We start from the raw sequence: 16,576 nt of genomic DNA on the forward strand, positions 1-16,576 counted from the left end.
ATTTTGAATAAAAAAAGAATATAAAACTAAAAAAAAATCAAAACCCCTCATTAAACATTTGTAATGAAGAAGCAATCAGTTGCCATTTGCCTCTTTTTATTTTCTCTGTATTCAGTCTTTATTTAGGAAATTATGTAATTAATTAGATAATTTGTCTCTTATGTGTTAATTCATAGACATAGATGATGTTGTGTAGAAGTAGCCTGGAAACAGATCAGTTTAGCATAATAAGGGGAGTTTAAAATAATAGAGGGCTAGCTAAAAACAAGAAAATCAATTAATAAAATAAAGTAAGTAAAAAAATATTTCTAGAATGTTTCACATAAATTTCTTTAAAAAAAGCTACATTGTATTACTAAGCTAATTTTTTATTTTTTTATTTTTACCTTCGGGATAGATTATCTTGATCTGTTCTAAGTTCTGAAGCTAAGTGTCTTATTTAGCAACCAGACAAAGTTGTTTGTTGGCTAGAAATAGAACCACTCAAGCTCAGGAAAAGAATGTTTTATACACTTTATTCCTTTAAAAGCTTAAGAAGATAGACGTGGATTTAGCTCTAGGGTGGAGAAATAAATCCATTGCAAAAGTTTTCTCTGTAATATTAATCCTGCATCCTATCTGATCTGATTACATCTTCAACTCGTGATGGATTTTTACGTTTAATCACTCATTTCGCAACCTTTACTTTGAAAGTGTACGTGCTCAGTTTCTGGGTTGCATCACACTTTTTCAACTTTTACTGCTCGGCATTTAGGTAACAAGTGTTTGCAGACAAGTCAGGACCTTCCATGCAAACTTAAGGTGACTGCAGCAATCTGCCATTGACCAAAGCGATCATAAGGCGTTTTCTTTCTTTTTTTTGGTACAGCCTCTTTGCAACCCATTGACTGGCAACAACCTCCAGGAACCATTTATCAACCAGTTTGGAAATACACATCTTTCCCTTTGCAACTGGTGATTGTATCATGTTCAGTATGTTGAGCTATTTGCTGGAAGTCTTTGTGCAAACACAGCTATTGCCTCTTGGTGGCATTTAAAAACAACAGAGGTCTGAGGCACTTGATTTCACTTTTAAGCCCCTTAGGCTGGATCCATCTTTTATGCTGTCTATGAGCACTCCTTGGGCTCAGTGGAGAACTTGTTTACCAAATGCTTTTATGGACACAACCCTTGTACTTTATTTGGTAGGGAGTTTGAAAAACACACCTTTTGAACAAGCTAGCTGTACCCCTTTTTATGTTAGGCTTGTTGCCATCACCAGCATCTAAACTAGTTTACTCCACCTCATCCACCCATCTTTAATAAAGAATTCAACCCTGAGATAGAGATGTTTCATTAAGCGTGACACAAACGTCATACCTAAAGCCTGGTAAATGGGAGTGGAGGATTTAACATTCAAAGTTCTGCTGTTGCCCCGATTAACATGACTCAACAAGATTCAGCGCATGACATCAACAGCTGTCTGTTTTATAGTGATGTGATGAAATCTGTCTATGCTGCACGCCTGCATAGACGGGATTTTCTTTTTTCATAATTGAAGCATTCCTTCACAGTTTGCCATGTTCAGGCTGATTCATGCACTGCTGCAGTTGCTCTGGAGATGAATACAAACAGACAGAGCCGACAGGAACTCTGCTGGAGAACAAACAATATCTCTGTTCTCCTGCGTCCCCGCTATCAGTTCTTTGTTCCCACAATTTAAAATGAGCAAATCCAGAGAAAGTAAGATTCTCTTTCATGCATGATTCAGCTCTCCGAGTTAAAGGCAGAGATATGTGCTTTCTGATAGCAAGTACCCTTTTTCAGGGACTTATCTAAATGTGGATCACAGAGTGTGTTCTATAGTATACAGATTGCAAAACTGACCGGACATTGTCTGTCTAAAACTTTATGGTTGTATATACTGCTTGAGCTCTTTTCAAGTGGAACTAGACTAATTGGAATGCAATCAAACCTGTAGTTAGGCTGTACAGGCTGAGTGGTAAAGAGATTTAGATCTGGTTGTTGCTTAGAGCTAAATGCTAATGTAAGCAAGCTATCAAGCACAGGCTGCTCAAAAAAAACCCTTTTCATTAATCCCTTTAGGGTAATTGTTGCTCCAGATTGTGGAAAGTGAAAATTGTATAGCTTAAGCACGAAGGATGTAATGTAATGTCCTGTAATGTTCAGCGGAGCCTTTAGTCTATCTCATCCTCTGGGTGGGATAATGATGCCCCTCTAGCAAACCAAACACTATTTAAAAGGTGGGAGACATAAATGGTAGAGAGAAGTTTTGACAGTATCCTCCACTGCACGACTGTGTAGTGATTGTCCAGCTCTACCCACAGGACTGAGACAGCTTTCTGAACGTATTTGTTTAGTCTCCTTGTATTGTGCAGCTTTAGCCTCAATGGCCAATTAAATGGAAGCAGATTCTACATACTGATAAGAAGGAATGTGAATATTATTTAGGACTTTTTTTTATCAATTCTGTTTATATGTCCAGTTCATTATTAACAGAGTTATTGATTCCTGATCTATTTTTGTGTAGAAAAAAAGCCCTGTGGAGGTTTCAACTTTTACTATCTGAATCTTAACACAGTGCAGCAACAAAGTAGACTAAAGGTTTGGATGTAAGCCTTTTATCTATTGGACAATTTGCATTTACTCATCATGACTAAAACTACAATGTTATATTACGATGAACTAGGACTGAAAAAGGAACACGGAATTGCAAAGCCTGCAGTTCCTCTGATGGCCACTTGAGGCTAGCTCTGAAAACAAACCCCACCCCATGACTGAAGTTTAAAGGTTGGCACAGAACAATGGTTTTGGCCCTGTTGGTAATTTCCTCCTTCTTAAGAACTGTACAACACATGTATTTCTGAAATAACCTTTGTATTTAGATTTTTTTAAGCTTAATGTTAGGGGTGTTAGCCAAGCCAAAACAGGCTAGCTGATGTTAGGTAGGCATCACCAGAGCTTAGTTGTGACTGAGCTATTTATGATCTGATAAATAAATTGGCCTGTTTCGAGGTTTTATAAGGGAAATTACAGTTTTATTAGTGTATTTATTAGCTTGTTAGCAGTAATTAGCAGTTGTGGACAAGCACTTATGAGTGCGATTTGATAATCCAGATTGATCGCGTCAGCTAAATGACTTTTCACCGTCCGGTTTAAATATGGTCATTTCCATCTTTTGTATACAGTCTATGGATAGGACATAATTTTGACAAATCTTTTGCACTTGCTGGCTGACTGTGTCATGGCTCTGAATGGCTAAAAATCTGTCTCCTTTCTGCTACAGCTGCCTGTGGGTTTTTTATTTGTTTCCTCTGCATGCATCATTTACCTGTGAAAAGTAGAACCTGCATTTCTCATCTGAAAGCACAATATTTCGACTTACATCACCTCTAACAGCACTCCCAGCCATTTACTGCATCCACAGATGCGTCACCTAGCCAGAAGAAGCACGCTGGCGTCAGAAGGATAAGTAATTGTTGTTACTTGAGACTGGCTCCAACAGCACTCTCCCATAAATACTGTTTAAAGTCTAGTATAAAAATGGTTTGGGATTTCTAGCTGAATTTTTCATTCTTAACAATTGTACAAGGTATCATCTTTCTTTCTTTTCTTTTTTTTTTTGTCAATATAGCATCAATTTGGATTTTGTTGACATTTTGTTGAAGTTAAGGGTGTGGCAGCTTTGACAAACAGGCAAGCTGAGACAGTAAGCTATAGCCGATCTCTGCCTCCTGTACATCCACTCAGTAATCTGGACCATGCTTGTTCCTTTCTGAAAATTTCATTAATGGAATTGCTAATCCAGCATAACAATGTGAACTGAAAAGTATGCACTTGTCCATAATGTCACAAATCTTCTAAATCTCCCCAGCAGCTGATTATGTTTCTTTCTATTTTCTGTATGGATTGGCTGGCATTTCTAATACCACACATCTCTAAATGCTTCTCTTTACCAACATCTCCTTGTGTGAGATCATTTTTCTTAGATACAACACATGGAAGGAGAACAGGACTGGTACTGATTGGCTCGATAGAAAGATCGAGCTGTATCAAAGGTAGAAATACACTAAAAAGTGAAGAGAGTGTGTTAGGAAAAATGTGCTTTGAATAAATGAAGAAAACGAGAGAGACAGAAGTTCAGAGGATTAATAAGGAGGAAGAGAGGGTAGCTGTGAAGAGGATGAAGAGTGGAAAGGCGGGTGGTCCAGATGTCATGGAGATGCCTCAGAGAGAGGACATTTGAACAGAATTTAACACAGTTCTGGAGCGTGAGGGGATGCCTGAGAAATGCAGAAGAAGTGAAGTGGCATTGATTTTCAAGAACAAAGGTCCAGAGCTGTAGTAACTACAGAGGGATAACGTTGATGAGTCAAACCGTGAAGCTACGCTGTTGAAGCTAGGTTAAGGGGAGAGGTGATGATCAGCGAGCAGCAGTGTTGATGAAGAAGTATAGAGAAGTTCACAAGTTACACTGTTTCATTGTGGATCTAGAGAAATGTGATAGGATGTCAACAGGAAGGAACTGTGGAACTGAGGAAGTCAGGAGGGGTAGATTGGTAAGTGAGGATGGAGACTTTGGGATGATGAAGACGAAGCTGACAGGCAGGAGGAAAACAGGAACACCGCAGAGAAGGTTCACGGAGGGTTCATGCAGAGGGTTGGTGTGACGGAAGAGGAAGCTGGGGATAGAGTGAGATGGAGACAGATGACAAAATCTTAACTTACATCACCTCTGATTAATTTAATTGTGCAACATTTACTGTAGCCACGGATATGTCATTTTTTGTAGTTTCAGATGAATGGGCTTTTGTTTTTCCGTTACACTACAGTCAAGTCCCAGCAGAAATCCAGAATGTTCTGCCCTGAGCAATAAAACCACTAACCCATGAACAAACAGTTATTAGGAAACAATGCCCCCACCCAAATGCAAAAAAGGTGGGATGCAGTAAAACTGCATTTTGACTGATTTGGTTAGAGCTCTCTCTTCACTTGTGGAATGTATCTATTAACCTTGAAATAACCATGTGTTGATGATAACTGTGATATTAAGAAAAAAAAGGTACTATGTTGATTTTGTCCTTTATTTTATTTTTATTTTATTTTATGCCTTTAGGCAAACCTTTTCAGTAGCTCTTGTAACACATTTGAGCTCAATCTGCCCAAAAAATAAATTTTTGTTTTTATTTTTAAATCAACGTCATATCATTTTTGTGTAATTATGACGCCAAATTGTGATATTATGGCATTGCTACCATGAAAAAAGCACGTTTTTTGTTTGAGAATTATGAGGTTTAATTTGATAACCTTGCTGCCAGTTAAAAATCCCAAGAACATTAAAAGTGGCTTCCTATTTTATGCCCAACGAGACTGTTCTGTTTTGTGGGTTGGGATGGTGTAAGATGTCGACATTTGATTATCACAGGGTTTTTTTTTAATTGACTCATATGCCTGTTGGGCACACCTCTGAACCCCCATCGAGAGGTCGTCCCGAATCAGCCTTTCAGGAAAGTAGCTATGCTGCCCTCTGCTGGTGTCAACCAATAAGGACATTGAAGAAAAGACAGCGACGTGCTAGTTACGGTAAATACAACCAGTTTTTATTTAGGCTACATAAATAAAGCCTTTTCGAGCATGGTGAACTATTTATTTATGTATTTGTTTATTTCTTTATCCATTCATTAATCTTTAAGGAAACTGTAATAATATTTGTCCGCGTGCTGTTACGTCATCATCACGCGTCAACGGCACAGTGCTTCTGTCTGACTTCTCTCACACGTGAGTAAAACGTTGCTTTACAGAAACGATATTAATATACACATTTTTCCGCAGAGTAACTTAGCAGTGTGGTTTAGTCATTCTTTAACATTTTGGGAAACCATCGGTTTTTTTTTTATTTTGGCAACGTTTTCGAGAGTTTGTGTTGTTGTTTGGAGTGCAGCACGTTAGCATGGACAGTCCCTGTGCCTGTTTGCATGTTTTAGTCGAACTCCTTCTAAAATAATGACAGCTTTATTTGTAGCCACTTTAACATTATGCCAATATTACCTTTTACCTGTAACAGCTTTTTAAAGTGCAATCTTGATCCGTATATGTTGCTAGGAAAGTGCAAAATAGGTGCAGCTATTTATTGAAACTTGCAAATATGCACGGAAAGAGAGTATATAGAGCAAAAAAACAGTGTGTGCAATGCTAATGGGTTTGAAAGTCAGTATTTGGTATTCTTTATTCCAGCCTGGACCCTGTTAGGCAAGCTCCCTTCTCTCCTTACTTCCTTCTGATATGCTGACAACGATTTGAACCAAACATTTTTATTAATCACTCCAAAAGTCCTGTTCCTGCTGATCTTTAGTCCCATTCTTGAGTAATATGGTATTCCTCAGTCTGTTCTCCCTGTTTCCCTTCCTTAAGATTTTTTTTTCTAGCCACTCTTTCACTGAAACCATTTCCGATGAGGCTTCAGCATAATCATCATCCATCTCTCAGGTTCTTTGCATAAGTGTTCTTTCCGATTTCTGAAAGACATGACTTTCAGATACTGTTAGCTTGCTGTAGGTAGCTTTTTAGACCTCCCAATGCTTCTTTTGTCCTTAAAATGTTCCCTAAATAGTTTTTTATTAGATTTTCTTCGGAGAATCACTTGTTTTTTTTCTTTGGAAATCACCTTTTCGCCGCACAGATACCATTTTATGCTGGTCAAATTGCGTTATCTTTAGCAGCTGATAACAAAATGTAACCAGTGTAAAACTGATTCTCTGCTAAGTTGTCTTTTATGTTTAGACACAGCGTTGGTTCAACCCTTAAGTTAGGTATTTTTTGTTTTGTTTTTAATGCTTGAATAACTCTGAAAATGGTGAGGTATGAGGACAAATGATTACATAAGCAGCCAGTGTCCAAAGAAAACTTTGGAAGACCTTCAAAGAGCCTGAAGCCCAAAGAGCCTTCGCTCAAGAGCTCTTTAGAAATCACAAGAACATCTGGGTCTGTGGAAGCAAAATATAAAGAAATGAGGGTTTGATCAAGTACTATATATCTATTGAAGTATAATAATCTGTCTTACTGGTAGCAAACATGCAGCAGTGTAATGAGATATGTTATGTAGTTAATTGGTTCAAATCTGCTTTAGAAACTAGCTTTATATTTCACTTGTATCCTCGTGGTTAAAGGTTCAAGATATGCTGTCAAAAGCAGAAGACAAGAAGCCACAGAAAGGGGGAGGAAAGAAGAGGAGGCATCCCGGAGAAGATGGAGGAGGAGAGAGGAAGAGGAGAGAAAGTCCAAAAGGAGAGAAGGGTCAGGGTGGCAAGAAGCGCTTGGACGCCCTCAGTGTGGGCTATTTCCGCCGTGTCGGAGAAAGGCTCAGTGAAGGCTTTGAAGATGATGAGGAGAGAGGTGAGAAAGGTCTTTTTTTCTGGGGATCTGAGTAAAGCACAGGACTGGAACTTTAAATAAGGGGTGCAGCAGAAGGTCACATTACACAGCACCATGTGCAGCCATGATTCATGAACTTTATCTTTTGAACTTGGCTGCCATAGGGAACAGAAAATCACAGACTAGTGATATGTGGAGCATCCTCTGCCGGCTTTGCTTGGATGAGGTCTGCTGAAGCAGACTTAGACTGTAGAGAAGAAACACATAAGCTGACAATTCATTAAATGCATTTTTTTCCAAGGTGTACATTTACTTATTCCATCTTCATAAATCGAATCATTTTTTCACATTTCTTGAACTGCGGGATATTGATCTGGTCGGTCAAGTATCAGAGGGGGCTGTTAATCAATGTCTGTACAGGTGACATTTTTCACTAGTTTTGCTTTTGGCTAGGGTCAGGTAACATGAGGTGATACATGGGCCCTACAGAGGTTGCACAGGTAGCCCAACTCCTACAGGATGTCACATCAATACGTACCATTGCCAGAAGGTTTGCTGTGTCTCCCAGCACAGTCTCAGGAGCATGGAGTAGATTTCATGCGACAGGCAGTTACTCTAGGAGACAGGGCCATAGAAGGTCCTTAAACTATCAGCAGGACCGATACCTGCTTCTTTGTGCAAGGAGGAACAGGTTGAGCACTGCCAGAGCTACAAAATGTAATTAATTATTTTTTTGAGCTGTTTATGTATAGTAGATTGAATATTTGTGAGTTTTGAGCACAGCACATAATCTGTGCACTGTACATACATCAGTTTGGCTGCTTTTCCCTTCAAGGTTGTGTCCTTAAAGTGGCGTCAGCATTCATGCTACATTTACGCTGGCTCACTTCTCGGAAGTTTTTTTAACCACTTCTACTTAAATTTTTTTTGGAGAAGAGGTTCAGGTTACAGGGAGCCAAATCTTTGTGTAAGTACTATCTTGGCTGGCCCAAAACCTCCTGTGTTTCCAGTGTACTCTTTACTCAGGATGGCACGCACCTCGACTGTTTATGCCAAATGTCCTGTCTCAGAATGTCACAGCCGAACTCCTCTGAACTCTGCTCCTCGCCACATTAGTTTGCTTTTTATTGGTTGATCTCACCTGGTTTATATCACCAGGATGTCCAAAAGAGGATAACAGGAAGTTGAGCCCCACGTGGAGCAAGAACAACTAAAGACAGCTCAAACTCCCCCGATTCACGGTACACTGGTGCCATGAATCAGGGCCCAAAACAAGAGAGGTTTGATTATTTAAATAACAAACTAGAAGATAATTGGTGGTGGGTTCAATAAGTTAATTAAATGTGTTTTCACACAAAGCTTGGTCCAGACTGTGAAGGTCGCTCAGAAGCTGTGTTCTTGTGCTTTCTGACTGATTAATTTCTGCATTCCCACAAACGACCATCTGTTGGAGGAATTAGCTGACCACCATTGGCGAACATCTTCAGCTCTGCTCTGCCACAGAGCCGATGGTGAATGCGACACATAAATCACCTCCAGCCTTTCCAGTTGCTTATGTAGCGAAGCAGATGGCAGGTTTATTTACTAGCATTAGATCTGCTGTCACGTGTATATATAATGAAGAAAAAGAGGAGAAAGAAGAGAGAAGCCTGAATTGAAAAATGGTTTCAATCTGTGATTGATCGCCCTGTCCGTTTTATTTATTTATTTTAATCTCTATTTAATACAGTACCCACCACTACTTCATACCAAAGATGCCCACTCTGTTTTATGCTAATTAATTCATTGTGTTGACAAGTGATGTGTTAGTACGCAAAGTTGGTACTTTGTGTGTTTCTGGAGCAAAATCCTCCATTAAGTAATTGCTTTAAGAAAAACTGCCTGGAGCTGGATATAACCGTCTCTTGCACTGACCTCGACTTATTCACGTCATGCACTGATCTTAAATGACTGCTCATTGCACGTCCATTGCATCATTTTACCTTAAACATAACAAACAGCTTCCTCTCCCTCCTTCCATTATATTTCTGCTTTTAACTCCAGCAGCTTTCTTCTCTGTTTATACTCACCCCGTCTTTCACAGAGATGTTTGTGGAGAATGTCCTCACAGAAGTAAAAGGTAAAGCGGCCTTGGTGGCGACAGATCGGACCGGAAGCATCACTCTGCAGCGGCTGCTCCCGCTGTCCAGCCCCCAGCAGGTCGGGGAGGTGCTGGCTGAACTGGGTGGAGAATCGGGCTCAGAGTTTAAGGCGGTTTCTTGTGACCGGTGTGGAGGCCATGTTGTGGAGAGCGCAGTCAGACAGATGTCCAGGTGGATGGGTAAGTTCACACAAGTGTAAGTTTGCTTTACAAGTGAAATATCAATTCAGCTTCAGTTTAGTTTTATTTACACAGCTGTAAATTACAAAATCATTAACTTCAAAGTGATTTATATGGTAAGGTACCTACAATAATTCAGAGAAACCCCATCAATCAGATGACCCCCTATGAGTGAGCACTACTTTACTTTACTTTACTTTAAAAACTCTTTTTTTAAAGGGAAAAACCTCCAGTCAAACCAGGCTAAGGGAGGGTCGGCCATTTCCAGTGATCGGTTGGGAGTGAGGCGAGGGGGGGAGGGAAATGAACTGTGGAAGCTGGAAGAAGGATAAGAGTGATAAGAAGGGAAAACATTCCCATTTTCTACTGTGACAGAGAACAGCTGCGGTTGAGAAAATCGCACCAACCTAACTCCTGGTAGGACTCTGTCCTTTTTAGAGTCTTCAGAGAAGGAATCCTCTCCGCCCACAGAGGAGGAGGGAGAAGAAAGCTGTGGCCTGTTGGAGGCTCAGGTGTTGTCTTTCAGTCAGGTGGTGAGGGACAACGCTGCCGAGTTCATCAGACATGTTCACGGCTCACACGTGGTCCGCACGCTTTTACACGTGCTGGGAGGCTGCCTCGGACCACCTCGCACCGAAACCCGTCCAGGTAAATGCACGCAGACACACACTCACGCTGGTATGAAAAAAATGACGATTTTTAGTGGATACTTTTTCCCATTTAATTAGTTAAACAAAACACTCAAAACAACTACCCCTGAGGGTTATAGTTGTAGGGCGTCGTATTGAAAAAAATAAAAAGTGTGTTGCACTACTCTCTCTGCTCGTTCATGTCATATATTACACTTGATTTGGTTTCTTGAATATATTTTTTTAAGGTCAACTTTGATCTTGGGTGCAAACAGTGAAGGTCTGGATCAAATCCTTAGCCAACCTAGGTGCTCACGCCCCCTCATTGCTGTCTATTTCCATAAAAAATTGTGGGTAATATAAAATCTTTGCTGCTTTTCACACTTGGTGTGACCTTGACCTTGAGCTGATTTTCACAAAATTGAATCAGCTCGAGCTGTTATTGGTACCAACCATCACACAAACTTCAATACAAGAGCAGTAAATTTAGGTCAAAGTAATGAGTGATGTCACAAACTAACCACCTCCTATCATCAGTTTAAATTTGCTCTTTACATAAATACATTTATATGCATATGGAACTGTACCTACTGCAGCCCACCCGCAGTGCATTAACGGCCTACCGTGGGGCTCCAGCCCTCACTTTAGGAATCCCTGTACTAAAATATGCAGCAACAGAGAACCGTGTGTGGTTGTTAGACCTCCAACAATGAGAAGCAACTTTATGCTGTTTTCTGAGCAGTTTTTGAGTTCCACAGCAGGATGCTCCTGTCTTTTTTTCAGGCCATGTTAAGTGGGAAAACAAACAAGCCGAAAAATATAAATGACTAAACTAACCGAGCACTCAAAGCACTTTTTATTATTCACCCTGTTAAACGCACATTTGTACAAGCGCTTTTTTCTGTGCCTAAACACCTTTTCTTAACATTCACACACACTCACCCTCCAGCGGATATGCATGCAGACTGGAGGAGCCAGAGATCAAACCGGATCAGATATTCTGGATAATCCTCTGGTCTGACTTCTAGATCATAATGATCATAATTTAGAAACAGGACTTCGTGTTTAAGATGTTCACATATGTCCTGCCAAAGGCCTGTTTTCCCATAGATTCTATAGAAACAGTCTTTTTGTAACCCAGGTACCCCTGTTAGCCAATAAAAGAATGGAGATTGAAAGCACTTAGCTGTTGGTAGGATTGTGTTTTCAGGCCTGGAAGCTACATCCATTATTTCACCCATAGATGAGTAGAATAAGCCGGCATCCATGTTTTTTTGGGTTTTTTTTGTGATCTTTATGTTTTGTCCAATTAGCAGCACATAAAGTATGCGGAGTTAACCTCTAGATGTTCCACTTTGCAAGATACCCATGCAGGCACAGGCTGTTATCACTGTAATCCGCTGACACCAAAGAACACGTGAAATACGATTATTCTCTGCCAGGTTCTGTAGCGATCCAGCTTGCTTTATTTGTTAGCTTTAGAGATAATGAGATCCCCAGGAAGCACAAGTCAAAAAGAATCTAAATACACATGCATAATGCGTGTATGCTAAGAGCTGACTGAGTTATGACTCAGAGAAAAAGTGCAAATTATGATACAAATTGCAGCAATTGGCTGAGAAGGCATGTAGAGTAGCTTAATTGGCAACACTGGCACTAGCTGACATTTGCTATACAGAGAAAGAGCTTTCGGTTCACCCTACGAAAAAAAAGCAATTTCTCCCATTTGGCCCGATGTCTCACTTCAGTTTCTTTTTCTGCAAGATGTAACAGAAGAAAAATACAGCTCTTGATCTGCTGGCTTTGTCAGTGCGCTTTTCTTTTGAGACTATGTCAGGCCCTTTATGCCAAGAGGTATATTCTTCTTCTTCTTCTTCGTGTTTTCTCTGTTCATATTCTTGTTTTTAACCAGGAGGAAAAGAGCGAAGCATCCCTCCTCAGCTGACAGACTTTGAGATTCCCACTTCCTTCTGGTACGAGCTTAAAGATCTTACAGAGACCTTGATGGAAAACATTAATTGTAAGTCATCTTTCATAAAATAATTGGTGGTTTTATTATTATGTTGGAATTTAACTGTTGTTGTATGATAGATGTTTTAAGTAGGTCATTAAAAAAAGAAAGCAGCAGTGTTGCCTCCCTCTTCCTGTGCTCTCCTGACTCTTGTAACATTTTTCTGGGAATCTGAAAACCATAGAAGCTGTTTTTGAATGCAGGCGAGGATTCGGAGTAAAGTCAAAGGGGAATTGCCTAAAGGCAGTCTTGAACAGAACGCTGACCAGCATGTGTTTAGAATTTATGTGCTCAATTCAAATTCTTGCAGTCGTAATATCAAAACAAAATGCACACGCTGCAGAGAAGCCTAAGTGGCTTTTAGTAGAGCTCTGTGTCAGAAAGAAATGCTGTTTAGTCCACAGTTTTTCCATTAGTTAACGTGCACACACACACACACACACACACACACACACACAGTCTCTGATTGAAACTATAGGCTTTAAACTGTAAGCCATTAATCTGACAGAGCAATGGTGGAATCTGGCACAGCAGACACAGTTTAGCAGGCCTTGTAACATAAATTGTATTAAAATGAGATATTAAATGCAGTGTGGCTCCAATGCACGTTCAGTTTTCTGCATTTGGTGAATTTAAATTTTTTTTTTATGTCAGTGTGAGTTGAGTGATCAGAATTTTTTATTTGTCTATAATTTGAGGGAATAGAGTTGCAGTCGAAAGTTTGAACACATATTCACAATTTTCTGTCATTTATTTCACAATTTTCTGTCATTTGGCAAAAAACCCAAAGGTGGATAATTAAACATAACATGTATGGAATTGTGTAGTAAACATTATGTGTAACTTCCTTTAGACTTCAGCATTTCCCTTTAAATGTATTTCCTATGTTCCAGCTATCATACCAGGCTAACAAATATAGCTGGTGTCAACAAATACAACATCTATAATGGCTAAACAATAAAAACATAAACTATAGCTCAGTGCAAAATGACATTTATGTATCTCCCGAAAATCTGGGAAGGGTTATAAGGCCATTTCCAAGCAATTTAGAGTCCATCGCTCTGCAGGGAGAAGGATTATTCACAAGTGGAAAACATTCAAGGCATTCTTCCCAGGAGAGGATTCCCAGCAAATTCACCCCAAGTTTAGACTGCAATGCTCAAAGGAACTGCGAAAAAACAAAACGGACAACAAAACCCAGGAGCTACATTTCAGACACGACAGGCCACAGTTAAGATGTTAAATGTTAACATTCATGAGTGCACAGGTAGAAAAAGACTGAACAAGTACGGCTTGTTTGGAAGGATTGCCAAGACACAAAGCCTGTTAAAAGAACAGGAGGTGCCCACCAGGAGTGTTTTTTTTTTTCTTTCTTTTGCAGCCTGCAGCTTTTTTTAAATCTGCAGTTCTTCGAATGACCACTTGAGGCTGTACCCAGCTGTGGATTCAATCCATCCTTTCTTTTCCAGGATAATTGCTTAATAGCTGCGATTAAATAAACCCTCCTACATTAATTAAATTAGTCTGGTACAAAAAGCAATTTTATTTTCTAATTCTTCTCCTTCATAACTGTATGGAATTAGGTTTATTCTTATTCATTCATTTACCCATTGGGATATTTTAAAGAGAAATTATGAAAAAACTTCAGATGAGTGCTTGCTTCCAATTTCTTTTGACTGGTACTATTTCTTTAAAAATGTGGCCTCAATCACATTTTGCAGTTGTAGTGAAAGAAGAGTGTTTCAGTCTTATGATGGTCTCTCCTCTGGGTGGACCTACTTGTGGAAATGCTGCAAACATGCAACAGTGAATATTGTGTATTTTGTTAAGGCCGTTAGCACATAACACCTGCTTGTGTATGCAGTTTTACTCTTGTACTGCTGGTGGCAGTCACGCACTTGCAAAGACAGGGAAGACTACTACTACACAGTATTAAAGTATTCACACACAGTGTGTTTCAGTGTGGAAGCATCTTTTGTTTTGTTCATGATAGGGCACCTTTGTACTGGCAGGAAGTCTCAACGGTGCTTCTTCTCTTTGTAGTAAGTGTGACTGACGCTGTTGCCAGCGCAGTGTTCCAGACCATGCTGACTGTGTGTCACAGAAAACGGCCCAAACTCTGCAAACAGCTCCTCCGGCGCATCATGGAATACCTGACGAGTCGCAGCGCTGCTCCTGGAGTTAGGTAAGAGGCCAAAGTTTGCGTTTGTGAACCACTGAGTGTTTTTTCTTTCTTTATTTTAAGAATGTTGTGTTGTGTGACTTTTATTTCCCCGTAGTCCGCTTCTAGTCTTTCTGAAGGACCAGGCCTCCAGTCGCCTCATAGAGACCATCATACAGCTGTCCCACAAGCCACTTCTCCGCGGGCTCTACAAGAACCATCTCAAGGGCCAGCTGGTTGACCTCGCCCTCCATCCCATCGCCAACTTTCCCATCCAGAGGCTAACAGCAGCATCTGCCAAATACAAACTGGTAGGTCACACCTTGTGATTGAGAACGTGGGAGGGGTGATTTGCTGGAAATTTTCTCACCGGCTTCCTGGTGTCGTTCCTTTTTCCACAGTTCCTGAGAATATTTGATGAGCTGGTCCAGGGAGTGGAGGCAATCTTGGCCGCAGGTCACATGGGTGTGATAGTTCAGCTGGCAGAGAGCTGCGCAGAAAGTGAAGAGAGGCAGGACGAGATGATGCAATGCCTCCTCAATGTAAGCTTAAAAGAGGGTTTGTTGTTGAAGTGCAGGCCCACGTGGGCCCTGAGTGATTAGAACAACCTTTTTTTTCATTTATCCCTGTGTTATGATTGGTGTTGATGGAGCATAACAACTACTTCATGTTTGATTTGTGGATAATGAAGCCCTGTCGATGTGTTGCCTCCCAGGCTTTCCACTGCGCTGAGCCTGGCTCTAGACACGTCGCCTGCCTCCCTCTCTTCATGTCTCTGCTCACCTATGAGGTGTACTATCACTCTGACACCGCAGAGGGCAACATAAGCACGGAGGTAAACTGCTGGGAGGAAAAACATTTGTTTGATTGTAATTGTAGTGTTGGCGTTTCAGCTGGACTAACAGTGCAGCGCTTCACCAAAATACATGTTTCATCAGTTGTCAGGGTTTTTTCTAGATCCCACTGACCTCCATATGTTACCACGGATCCCGGCTGGTCCAGGCACTGGCTAAATTCAAGGAGCGCTCACTCCTCCTCAGCAGCCTGCGCACTCTGAGCCCTTCGGACCTGCTCAGTATGGCTACTGACCCCGCAGGCAGCCACGTCCTCCAGGCCCTAATCACCACATCCAGTGACAAGGGCAGGGGGAAGATCCTAAAGAGACTTGAGGTACGTGATACTTAATTCAGAAAGCAAAATTACTTCAAGTATTACATGTGTAAGTTTTAATGATCATTCTCTTTCCGTATCACGCTCTTTGTTGTTTCAGGGTCAGTACGTCCAGATGGCCTGCTCCAGGTTGGGCAGCCGGGTACTCGAAGCCGTGTGGAACAGCTCTTCAGTCGGTCAGAGGCAAAGTATCGCACAGGAACTAGGTAATAATGACAAACATTCTCTCTCAGAATCCCACTTTTCCTGTGACTCACTTCCCTATTCATGACTTCTGTTCCTGTCTCTCCTCCCCTTCTCAGTTCCAAGTGAAAGCCAGCTGAGGGCAGATCAGTTTGCTCGTCACGTGTGGGCCAAATTTGCTCTCTCCCACTTTGCACACAGAAGAGCCCACTGGCAGGAAATTCAGACGGGCGAGTCCAAGAAGCGGAAGCTTTTCAGTGACATTCTTGAATGACAAGTGCATATTTGTGAAGAATTGTTTTGTTGTGATTTTCTTTTTGATGTAAATAAAAAAAAATCTGAAAATATCTGTGTGTGTGCTGAATTAAAGTTTAGTTTTACCCAATGTATGCTATGGATTGTATGAATCAGCCTGACCTGTAGGGGGCACTGTAGGAACATGTATCATTTTAGACTTCATCCCATGGATGAGGTCTTCAGTTAACTAGAGCAACATTAGTTTAAATGTGTGAGCACGCAAGGCCCTTTTTAACATATTTTTAGTGTGTTGCTGAATAGTTACTGAATCCCCCTTATTTACACATTAACTAGGCACACACATAATAAACATGTAAAAGGGGTTTTGTTAGATTGGGGATGTAACAAAGAAAAGGAGTCAGATTCAAAGCATTTGTTAAAAAGCACCACCACCCACCAGTGAGTCTGACAATGAAATACATCTTAATCTTGAG

At 40.6% G+C, this 16,576-nt stretch overlaps 1 protein-coding gene across 2 annotated transcripts; it reads left to right on the plus strand.

Moving 5' to 3' along the window:
* Window positions 1-5,693: 5,693 nt before the first annotated feature.
* On the plus strand, window positions 5,694-16,172 carry nop9 (NOP9 nucleolar protein). Of its 2 annotated transcripts, XM_080861737.1 has the most exons (12): window positions 5,694-5,778; window positions 7,167-7,392; window positions 9,455-9,691; window positions 10,130-10,339; window positions 12,233-12,340; window positions 14,375-14,516; window positions 14,611-14,803; window positions 14,894-15,034; window positions 15,208-15,327; window positions 15,450-15,662; window positions 15,763-15,868; window positions 15,965-16,171. In XM_080861737.1, the coding sequence occupies exons 2-12, from the start codon at window positions 7,176-7,178 to the stop codon at window positions 16,117-16,119; spliced, it is 1,842 nt and encodes a 613-aa protein (XP_080717863.1). In that variant the 5' UTR covers window positions 5,694-5,778; window positions 7,167-7,175; the 3' UTR covers window positions 16,120-16,171. The 2 variants fall into 2 exon arrangements, with proteins under 2 accessions (XP_080717863.1, XP_080717864.1); XM_080861738.1 differs by lacking the exon at window positions 5,694-5,778 and having other exon boundaries at window positions 15,965-16,172.
* Window positions 16,173-16,576: the final 404 nt, after the last annotated feature.

This window comes from Rhamphochromis sp. 'chilingali', assembly GCF_963969265.1.
Source record: "Rhamphochromis sp. 'chilingali' genome assembly, chromosome: 16".
Classification (NCBI taxonomy): domain Eukaryota; kingdom Metazoa; phylum Chordata; class Actinopteri; order Cichliformes; family Cichlidae; genus Rhamphochromis; species Rhamphochromis sp. 'chilingali'.